We start from the raw sequence: 11,171 nt of genomic DNA on the forward strand, positions 1-11,171 counted from the left end.
CCCAAATACCACACAGAAGCCAGAGTTTAATGTTGCCTACTAAAACTTCTGTCTTCCTTTCATGTACTCATTCAGGTTTTTAGAAAACAGGCCATCTTTAAGAATGGTATACTCAAAGGTCATGTATACAGTTGAAAGTATACATTCCATTCACACTTGGAATGTGGATGATGAAAGGCAGTAGTTTCATTTATTTTAATATGAAATTTACATAGATGTATTCGTTATGGCGGCACAGTGGATAGCATTGTCATCTCACAGCAAGATGGTTCCTGGTTCAATTCTTGGCTAGGGTACCTTCTGTGCAGAGTCTGGATGCTCTCCATGTGTTCACGTGGGTTTCCTCCGGGCGCTCTGTTTTCCTCCCACATTCCAAAGACATGCAATAAGTGGACTGGATACTCTAAATAGGCCATAGGTGTGAGTGTGTGTGGTAGAACTACCATGGTGGGGTTAGCCACCCATCAGTTTAAAGCTTGGCTTTAGATAACTCCCACGTGCAAAAATGGGAAAAGGGGTTGTAGATGGATGTTTTATGCAGCTACAGTTGACCGCATATGCAGCTATTAAAACATGCATTACATATGTGCACCTTTTAGCACAGTTAACAGTCAAAGAAAAAAGTGAAAATGCCCCTTTTCAGGTCACTACATGCCCCATCTAGACTTCCACCTCCCCTCCGCCTTTCAGCATCTTCTGGCACCTCTGCTCCACCATGTAAGTTTATTTCTGGGGTTTGCCCTACACTTGCTCCTATGGGGTACAGCTGCACCTATGCAGTTGTTTACATGCTGGAATAAGTGGTGGTGCATCTTTCTGCGCGTTCAGTGGATAGGTTTGGTGTGGATTTGAAGCTCGACAATGAATCACATACCTCTCAACTGTCCAAATTTTCGCAGAATGTCCAGATTTTTGCCTAATAGTTTCGGCCAGTTCCTCAAAATCTGTAGTTTTCTATCAAAACACTGGTACGATCTAAAGATTAAAGTCATTCAATGACATACATTTTCTTTCAGACTTCAAATCCTTCAGAAAAAATGCACACTAAAAGAAACAGCCCTGTTATTCTAACAACTTTCTAAGTTTAAAAGAACAATGTTTAAATATGTATTTGTAATCTGTTAACCTGGATAATGCACTTGTTCGATGTCAAACGTCTAACCAACAATACTTTTTTTTCACAACAGGGTCAAAAATCCATCAAGAGGGAAAAAAATCAACTAACTTAAAAAAATTCCCTTCTCCCGCGTATGACGCCACGCCGTAGCCCCTGCTGGGGAGGCGGTGAATCCCCTGCGTAGACACGTGTTGCTGTTTTTAACAGCTGTGTTTGGAAAGGCGTGCTTCGCAGTTGTTGTGGTAGGAGCTGGTGTAAAGAAGAGAAATAGCTATACGAAGAACGAAAATATGCCTGTAAGTAAGGCCAGGCAAACAGCAGATGACCGTTCTTCATGTAATGTAATAAAGAAGCCTTTTCAGGCTGGATAGCTGGCTTGAATTTAATCTTTTTTCCATAATTTTTAGTTGATGAACTTCCTTAATAGTTTAGCTGATTGCCAGCTGTCATTGATGTTACGAATATGTCATCGCGTTTTTGTGTCAAAGTCCATCCCGTTGATTAAGTTGTACTTTCGCTGGTTGAAGAATGTTATGAGCTTTGTAGGGTGCTCTTTTTTTAATGATGTCTTTCAGGTGGCTGTTTGTGGGGGTGCTTGGTCAGGTTTCATTGGCCTCTTGATTCTGCTTTCCAGGATTATATTGAACCGTCTCCTGGTCGCATGGTACACACTAAGGTAGCAGAATCGTAGCTAAATGTGTGTTGAATGTTTGTGCCAGCCTAGTTAACGTATAACGGTGTTTTTTGAGGATGTCTGGTAGTAATTGCACTCGGGTTTTGCTGACGTGGAGCATGTATGCAAGGCAGACTATAGATACTTTCTTTAAAGGCTGATCGGTTAATAACAGTAACACTGCAGGTGCTGTTCTATTGGTGTATGGTACAGTACCCTAGTCTGTATTTTATAGCCTGTTGGTAGACTCCGGTAGTCTTGGTACCTGCTCGACTGTCGGCAAGACTTTTAGGAACAGCTGGCATGCCTGGACTTGTCCATGAATGGCAATAAGGTGTTTCTCTGTTTGTAAGATGTGACTCTCTACCGCCTCCCCGGGTTGCAACTAGATGCTTAACTACAGTGAACAATTCTAAGGGCTTTAACGAAAGCTGCCAAGTTTCTTACGTTCTACAGCTGTATAAATGTTGTGTATTGTTTCGGAATGCTCTTCTATTAGTTTACTAGTTTTGTTTGTTGATTGCAGTACTACTGCAACAGCAGTTATATCATTATAGATTTGAACTTGGCTGCTTCCCTATGGTGCATGTCTGACATACTGACCATATAACTGGGTAAGATGAACTACCTGTGCATCTGCTGGGGAGGGTAACCAAACAATGCTTTATGGATTAAGCTAATCATTTGTGCTTGTACTTGGTAGAAATTTTCTTAGCTGTATGTAATCTTGCTGTTTTTAAAAGTTATAGGAAAAGAGCAAAAAAAGACGCATATTTCATGTCTAAACCGGAGTGTTCTAGTGTAGTTGTCGCATCATTTTGAGATTGAAAGGGTCTGAAAATCGACACCAAAAAGTTTTAGCTGCAATTTCGGTTATTTTCTGTGGTGTGTGTGTGTATATGTATGTATGTGTGTGTGTGTGTGTGTGTGTGTGTGTGTGTGTGTGTATATATATATATATATATATATATATATATATATATATATATATATATATAAATAATCTGTTAACTCTATAGGTGTCACCAAATTTTAAGTCCTTGCTTTTTTTTAGCATTGTATTATTGTTATCCTTTGCTCCCCAAGAGAATGGCATTGTGCTCCAGTTAAGAGGGCATGCCTGGACTTGTTTCACCAAAGGGCTGGTTTTCCCTACACAGTTCTTGCTTCAGTGTTGCATCATATCATGCTGCATTATATCTTGTAAATGTGAGACGGCCACCTTACTCACAGAGATTAGATATGCCATCCACTTACTCTTCTAAAGGTGGGTCAGTAGTGGCATTGAAAACAAACTTCTGGAAAGATTAAATTCTCTGCTTTTTGGGAATATTTACTTTTTCAATTCAGGCTCTACAGTGTTAAATTACAGTAGTACCCAGTCCTTATCTTCTGAGCTGGTTTCCTTGAATTGGGGGGGGGGGGGGGGATTTATATTTTTTTCTGATGAACTGTTTTGAAATTGAACTGAGGCATGTCTTGTATACCTCTTGAGGTCTTACATTTGACACTGTCCTCCCTTCGCCAAAATGGCTTACAGGAATGTAATCCTGTTTTATGGTTAACAAAAAATGTATGTGCGAAAATAAAACCATTCTTGCCACCTTACTTGTTGCAAAGGGACTGAGGTCTGGCTGTGGACAGCGTGACTTAGATTTGAGTAGCTGAAGTTGTCTGAGGTAGGTATTCAGTGTTTCACCTGCCATGTTTGAGAGAGGGGGGTGGTGTTTGAGTGAAATGGACACTTTGTCCAGTTTTGTGTTACAGATGGACATAGCCCTGAGTGTGGCCAAGGCTGTCTCACCTGTCTGGGGTGGAAGGGGCACATTTTCCATTTTGGGGCTACAAGTCTTCAAAGGGATCAAATACTTTAATTCAGTGTTATGTCTGATGTGTGCACATTTGGTATTGTGTAGGATCGTGTGGTATGGTAAAAGTCCTTTGTCGCTGACAAGGGGACACTGTAACAGATTTTGTGATCTCGCTCTGTGAAGGATATGCCAGATGGATCTGAGGCTTTTGGATCACAATATCATTGAGGCACTGTACATGATATGGCAGAGGGCAGCAAGGAGAAGGACATTTTCTTTGTTTTGCTTTCTGTTGCTTCATGTCATGCTAATTTGAAGCGCAACAAAAGTAATTTCAACCTGTTAGAACATCTCGTGTTCAGACACGTGCTAAATACCAGTTTCTCTTTTCAGGTCATATTACCTATTCTTGTCACACTTTTCCTGTACTTTCATACTCTTACCTTTTAGTATTCTGCATGGTAAACTTCTTATCATACACAGTTTTCTCAGAAGTCCATGAATGGCCAAGGACGCATTGGGTCTTAGTGCCCTTGACACAAAGTAGCCACAGACTTGGAGTGCTGTTTGGCATACTTGCACCACTGCATAGTTTTTCACCTTGGTGGAGTATTTTAAAAATGTGTAGCCTTGTCATGTAACTGCTTGGATTCTGTCACAATGCAGGCAGGGCTTTATTCACACTTTAAGAAAAAAAAAAGAAAGGAGGTTGTTAACTAGAAGTGAGTAGCGTCTTTGTGGTGGAGGCACACGTTGAGAAGGGAGGTGGCTTAGTATGATGGCAGGGGTCTGCCAAGTTGGAACGTCTAATAAAAATTGCTTTTGTCCTGTTATGCACCTAGGCTTCTTCCAGTATACACTACAGCAAGTTTCCTTTAAGACTGAGTTGTGTTCACTGGCCTTATGATGTTAAAGTAGTCCACTTTTGTGTGGTCCATTTTTAGTAGTCAAGGTCTGCATCCCCTAAGATTGATGCTGCACTCTGATTCTCCTTTCCACTTGGATGGGTGCTTGACAGCTACACAGATTAAGTTGTGGTAATAGGCTCTCCTCCACTGACAAGCTAGGAGATCTGGCATTGAGAGTAGGTGCAATGTTGACAGACCCAGTAGTCCTGTGAAAAAAACATTTGCTTATATAATATTAGGGTGACTTTTTTTTTTTTTCTTTTTGCATATCTATCTTTTACATTCTTAATGTGCAGTATGTTTTGTTGTTGTAGCTCGCGAAAGACTTACTACACCCTTCCCTTGAGGAAGAAAGGCAAAGACACAAGAAAAAGCGCTTGGTTCAGTCTCCGAATTCTTACTTTATGGATGTCAAATGTCCAGGTAAGTCCAGCAGGGAGCGTAACAGAGTTGTAAAACTCTTAAGTGTTCCTCAAAACTGCTGTTTTGATTTTTACTGTAACTGTTAAATGTCAGTAGTACTTGTGATTACTTACAGATGTGGATTGGAAGACATATTCAGTCTATCTATAGAAACTGCCTTTTGTATGTAGTTCATTTCCTTGATTAACAGGTAGTATAAGAAGGCAGCAAGGAGGGCGGGTGGTGAAATTAGTAGCAGAAACAGAAAATTATTTCTTTTATAGACCTGCTGTTTACATCACTATAGAGAATGTCTACTGAATAGATCCATATCTACAGTATTGTGTGCTGTTTTGGAAACCTAACCTGTATAAATTAACTGACAGGATATGGGCATCTTGGAGAAAGGCAGCAGAGTCGAGAAACACCCTAGACTAGTCACTGCAGACCAGTTACACTGTATATCTGGGAGGACTTTGCTGCTCATTACATATTTTAGGGTGGGGCATAGAGATGGCTTTTCAATTTATTGATGTCTGATTAATAATAGTTAGCCTGTGAATTGAGTCCTACTTTTTGTCTCCTATTTCCTTTTTTCGCGGTGGTGGTGCTGTGGTAGCATTGTCGCCTCACAGTAAGATGCTGACCAGTTCAACTCTCAGCTAGAGCGTCTTCTGTGTGGAGACATGCGTGAATGGGTGTACCTTCGTTGAAGGTTGTGCGTCAGGGCTGGCAAGTCAGCATGTAAAAATCAACTGCCAATCATTAGCGGACCGGAGTTCCGCTGTGGCGACCCCTAACCGGGAAAAGCTGAAAGACACTACTACATTGGCTGTTGTCACATGTTGATGTTGGTGTCTTTTAAGGGAGGGGCTTCACTGTCTTGAAGATAGCAGAGATACCAGCAGTCTTCCTGCAACCTAGACATGTTCTAGAGGGGATGGGATGGCGGTTTCCTTCTCATAGATTATGGTGTGGGTCTTTTTTGTTTGCCACACTAACGTTGGTTGATTTGTTGATGATGGGTTCCAAAGAAGGTGCTTGTAGCCCTCATTGTATAAGGTATATTTCTTCTTGCATCACACTTTTTGTACAGTTTGTAACAGAATCATTTTTTTAACTGTATAGTTTGCCACATTTTTGTCAGGTTTGTACAGATGTTTTGCCATGTCTTGTACTGAAATGGTCTTATCCTGATTGTTTTGTTCTTCTCCTAGGTTGCTACAAAATTACAACAGTGTTCAGTCATGCTCAGAGTGTAGTGCTATGCATTGGATGTGCCACTGTCCTCTGTCAGCCTACGGGAGGAAAATGTCGGCTAACAGAGGGTAAGAACATAGCACTTTACCTGTTGGCTGATTTGTAAGGACTCATGAAGTGTATGTGAAATTGTGTACAAATCATTACACAAATTTATAGAAAAGTGCTACATTTATGGCCTGGCTGATTAAAAGCTTTGTAGACTTAAGATTTCTGTTCGGCTGTAGGTAGCTTACTGCATATTTGATCCTCTTGTCCCCCATACCACTTGAACAGATCGAGGAGGGAAGACTTTTTATATAACCAAGTAAAAATAATCTTGATTTTTCAGTATCCTCAGTGTCAAGCTATGCAAAGCCACAAACTTTACTTGAAAAGACTGTTACTGGTATTGCCCCTGTTTCTGTTATTGGCATCATTCTGTCTCTCTTAATTAGGTAGTTATTGTCCTGATTAACTTTGTTTATTTACTGTATTTATTCACTTGTCTTTGTGGCTCTGTTCCTTAATTTTCTCCTGCCTTTTAGCAAGCTTTGAAGTGGCCCAAGTTCATTCTTTCTATTCACTGGCTACTCTGAATTATCCTCTTCTCTGTGTTAGCTGGTGCCACAGAAGAAAGTCCATCATTTTATATCCATACTGCTTTGCACCATTGGCAACAGAATTGAAGTATTTGACATTTTGCAAAATGTTCTCGCTGTACAACTGCAGTGTTTTGATGTGTCCTAAATATGATGGAAACTTGCTACCAGCTGTGCAAAAGTATGGGCCTGTTTGTACCCCCCCCCCTTTTTATTAACTTTGATGCATACTTTGCGTTGTGTGCTTAATTTCTCTGGTGTGGCTGGAAAAGGTCTGTTGTGGATCGGCTTCTCACCAGGTCACAATACATGTAAAGACGGGTTTAACCTTTATTCTGTGATTTGATTAGTTTTGCAGATTAGAGGTAGCTACAGCTATGTCAGCAAAAATCTAAATATTGTTTGCCCTAGTTTGTTAAAATAATGGTGAACATTTTATGTTGGTAGGAAAGTTTCTGTTCCACTTCTTAATTTAGTAAGTACTTGAGGCAGATTCCAAACCATTTCTTTTTTCAGTTTCTTGATTGCCTTCTCTTCATCCTCTAAGCCTTGGGGGGGCTCTTTCCTTTTCTCCTTTTTCAGATGTACCAGAGTAATGTGGGAAGTTCTTCTCCAAGATTGTTTTTTTACACTTCTGTCTACTAGGGATGCACTTTTTTCCTCCCCTAATGTTTTTGTACTCTTATTTATAGTTTTTGATAGATCTTGAACTCTTCTTCATTGCTTCTTTTACCCTTCTATTAAACCACATTCATTTTCTGTTCTTGCCCAAGGTGCAAGTTCTGTTTCCATAAAAAAATGCTAATTTTTTCTTATCCCACACTAAGCTGGCTCACTCCTTTAGCTCCCACATAGCCTTCTTTCATTGTTTTCTGAAATCCCCAGGTTGCTTTACTTGCTAAAGCCTTTACATTTTTTTGTATAAACATGTATTCTCGATCCAATTTATCCTCAAGCGTACCTTCTCTGCTCCTTTGTTGGTTTAATACATCCTCTTCTTTCTGGTGCACATCCTTTATTCTTGCTGTTTTGACAATCTAATGTCCTCAGCTGCCCTGTGTCTCTGCTCCCTTTTGTCAGCCAGAAGGTTTTGAGCTGGTGTTTTACTTCTTGATTTGCTGGCATTGGGCACCAGTAACACCTCAATAGAGGGCTGTTGTGTTCCCCACTTACCTTGGCATTGTATCTGTTTTATTTTAGTGTGAGGGTATTCAGTTTTGAGAACTGCAAAGATGGAGAAAAAAGTTGGGAGTGATATCGCACCTTAATACCTCCCTCCACGAGTAGAATATAGCCCCCATATATATCCCCTGCACAAGTAGAATATGGCAGTTTACTATAAAACCATTGTGACTAGCATTCCTTACACCTTTCCCATTTCTCACCTTCCCACTTGCTCTAGGATAATGCATCATGGGTGTGTATTTCTTTTTTTTTTTGCTCTGTAGTGTATTACATACCATACATACATACCAGACCCGCGGTGGTGGTGCTGCGGTAGCGTTGTCACCTTACACTAAGATGCTGTCCGGTTCGATTCTCAGCTAGAGCGTCTTCTGCGTGGAGACCTGCGTGAATGGGCATACCTTCGTTGAAGGTTATTTGTCAGGGCTGGTAACTCAGCACGTAAAAATCAACTACCAATCATTAGCAGACCGGAGTTCCGCTGTGGCGACCCCTAACTGGGAAAAGCCGAAAGACGCAAACAAGTGTATTACATACCAGGCTGAGAATGTTTTTTTATATCACAGTTCCTCCTACAGCTTTTGTAATCATCTAAGCTAGCAAATAGTCTGGATTTCCTCATGTGGCTAATAGGACTGGAGATGGTACTTTGTATGCAGCTCCTTAGAATGGTAGGTTAAAGTTCAGCAGCTTATGTTTTAACAGCATCTTTACTGGAGGTTGAACACTTTGTGCATCTGTAGTGTCCACAACAACTAGTGATAATGCCCTTCTCCAGCCCCAGAGATCTGCCGCAGGTATGTTAATAAAGTACAGTGAATCCTGTAGTAACTCCATTCACTTCACACCTAGACATATTATCTTAAACCACTACCCACTGTTCTTGTGAACAATGCAGTCTCCTACTTCAAAGCGGCAAGAATTTTACAAAAATCTGGTAGTGTGATCAGTTTTAACTGAGAGGGTTAAGGTTGTAAGCTATTGATTGGGTTTTTCCTGTGTTCCTTAGTCCACTTGAAACAAGAGTCGGAGCAAGTTATTTAAGCTGTTCATCCACTGTTCCCAGATAACCCACGACATGAGAAACTTGTGCTTATTGGGATGACATTGGCTGTACCTACCTAATTATTTAAGTTGGTGTGTACCACTTGGGGGGTGTTAAGTGGTGCTTCCCCTTGTCCCCTAGGCCACCCTGCAGAATCATGTAACATGTTGTTGTGGGACTTCATTGTTGACAACACTATGAGAAGAACTCTGTCTACATATGGCAAAGGGATAACAGGATGGCACTTGTACTGCAGTAATGTTTATTTTTAGCTGTAGTTAACCAATGGTGAGCATTTACCTGCATGATTAAAGTCTGTTTTACTAACTTGTGTCCCATGCATTTTTACCTTTTTAGGTTGCTCATTCAGAAGAAAACAACATTAACCATTCTGTCTCGTCTGGAAAAAATATCAGAGTTCCGTTTCCCATGTGCTGGATAAGGATTCTGTGTCTCAGGCCAGAGAAGTATGAGAGGATGGGTCAGTGAACTGAACATGATCAAAGGTTGCTTTGGAAAAACTTTGGCTCGGAAGCACCATGTTTCTAGCACTACATTTTTGAGATCATACTGTAAAAAGTTTTATTATGGAGTAATTTCAAGCTAATTGCCTAAGTACTTTGGATTTTCTGTGCAGTACTGTTTGTTTCTCATTTTTCTTTGGTCATGACCAATGGAGATTTTTGCATATTTATAGATGTAAAGCAGGTCTTACCTTTTTTGTTTTGTCTGGTAGAAGCTAAGTTTGGAAGGTGGAATGTTGATCGGAACTGTACACTGGTGCATTTTCGTGTTTGCCATATTTGCTGAGTTGTGTTGGAATTGTATACACTGGTCATAGCTCTCAACTGTACAGATTTTTGCCTTATATTTTTGTCTGCTTCTCATAAAAAAAATAGTTTTTCTAGCAAATCATTTGTTAATTGAAGATTGGATTCAGAAAATTACATTTGAGTTTCAGACTTCATACCCATCAGAAAAAGTTTGTAAAAGTGATATTTATTTAAAAATTGTCCCTATTTTTAGGTCTGTTCCCCAGTTTTTATGGCTTTGTCCAGATTACTTGCTTCAAGAGGTTGAGAGGTATGACACTGGTGCATTTCAGTGCTTGACATGGCTTTTGCCGAGTTGAGCGTTGGAACTGTACACTGATGCATGTCAGTGTTTTTACACTGCTTGCTTTAAATTGAAGTTGTGTAACTGTTAATCTGTGCACCCTGGAAGAGGTGAAAGAATCTTGACAGTTAAGATCTGTACATCTGTGTATGTTTCTCAAAAATGTTTGAGATAGCTTTTGCCTAATAAAATTTAAGTTATGATGATTTTCACCACCTGAAAGAGGGGAAGTAACTTGATTAAAATATGAGCTTTTTTTCTTCTCATTGTGATTTTTTTTGTTCCATTTTTTATTTCTATATTTAGCTTTTGAAAAGTGTAGTTGCACACTTTAATTGACATGCTTACTGGGTATGATCACAATGAAGCTGTCTTCATGTCACACTGAAGTAGCATTGCTTCCAGTTTGAAGAAGGTCCAAGTCGAGACTGGTTTAACCATTATATCAAGCTTACCTGTGGAAGCATGGAGGTGTTTAGGTGAAATGGCAGTGTAGTAACTACAGAGGGATTAAACTGATCAGTCACAGCATGAAGTTATGGGAAAGAGTAGTGGAAGCTAGGTTAAGAAGGGAGGTGATTGGTGATCAGCAGTATGGTTTCATGCCAGGAAAGAGCACTACAGATGCGATGTTTGCTCTGCGAGTAATGGAAAAGTACAGAGAAGGTCCGAAGGAGTTGCATTGTGTCTTTGTGGATTTAGAGAAAGCATATGACAGGGTGCATAGAGAGGAGTTGTGGTATTGTATGAGGAAGTCGGGAGTGTCAGAAGTATGTAAGAGTGGTACAGGATATGTACGAGGGTAGTGTGACAGCGCTGAGGTCTGCTGTGGGAGTGATGGATGCGTTTGAGGTGGGATTACATCAAGGATCCGCTCTAAACCCTTTCTTATTTGCAGTGATGATGGACAGGTTGACAGACGAGATCAGACAGGAGTCCCCATGGACTATGATGTTTGCAGAGGACACTGTGATCTGTAGTGAGAACAGGTGGAGGAGATCCTGGAAAAGTGGAGATATGCTCTAGAGAAGAGGAATGAAGGTCAGTAGGACTAAGAATATATGTGTGAATGA

General features: G+C 40.4%; 1 protein-coding gene across 2 annotated transcripts; it reads left to right on the forward strand.

Moving 5' to 3' along the window:
* The first annotated feature begins 1,310 nt into the window (after nucleotides 1–1,310).
* Nucleotides 1,311–10,364, forward strand: LOC122817650 (40S ribosomal protein S27-like). 2 transcript variants are annotated; one of them, XM_044090712.1, is made up of 4 exons: nucleotides 1,311–1,413; nucleotides 4,824–4,932; nucleotides 6,129–6,239; nucleotides 9,340–10,364. In XM_044090712.1, the coding sequence occupies exons 1-4, from the start codon at nucleotides 1,408–1,410 to the stop codon at nucleotides 9,366–9,368; spliced, it is 255 nt and encodes an 84-aa protein (XP_043946647.1). In that variant the 5' UTR covers nucleotides 1,311–1,407; the 3' UTR covers nucleotides 9,369–10,364. The 2 variants fall into 2 exon arrangements, with proteins under 2 accessions (XP_043946647.1, XP_043946646.1); XM_044090711.1 differs by lacking the exon at nucleotides 1,311–1,413 and adding an exon at nucleotides 1,707–1,793.
* The last annotated feature ends 807 nt before the right edge of the window (nucleotides 10,365–11,171 follow it).

Source organism: Protopterus annectens, chromosome 13.part0 (genome assembly GCF_019279795.1).
Source record: "Protopterus annectens isolate FY-2018-M chromosome 13.part0, PAN1.0, whole genome shotgun sequence".
NCBI lineage: Eukaryota > Metazoa > Chordata > Ceratodontiformes > Protopteridae > Protopterus > Protopterus annectens.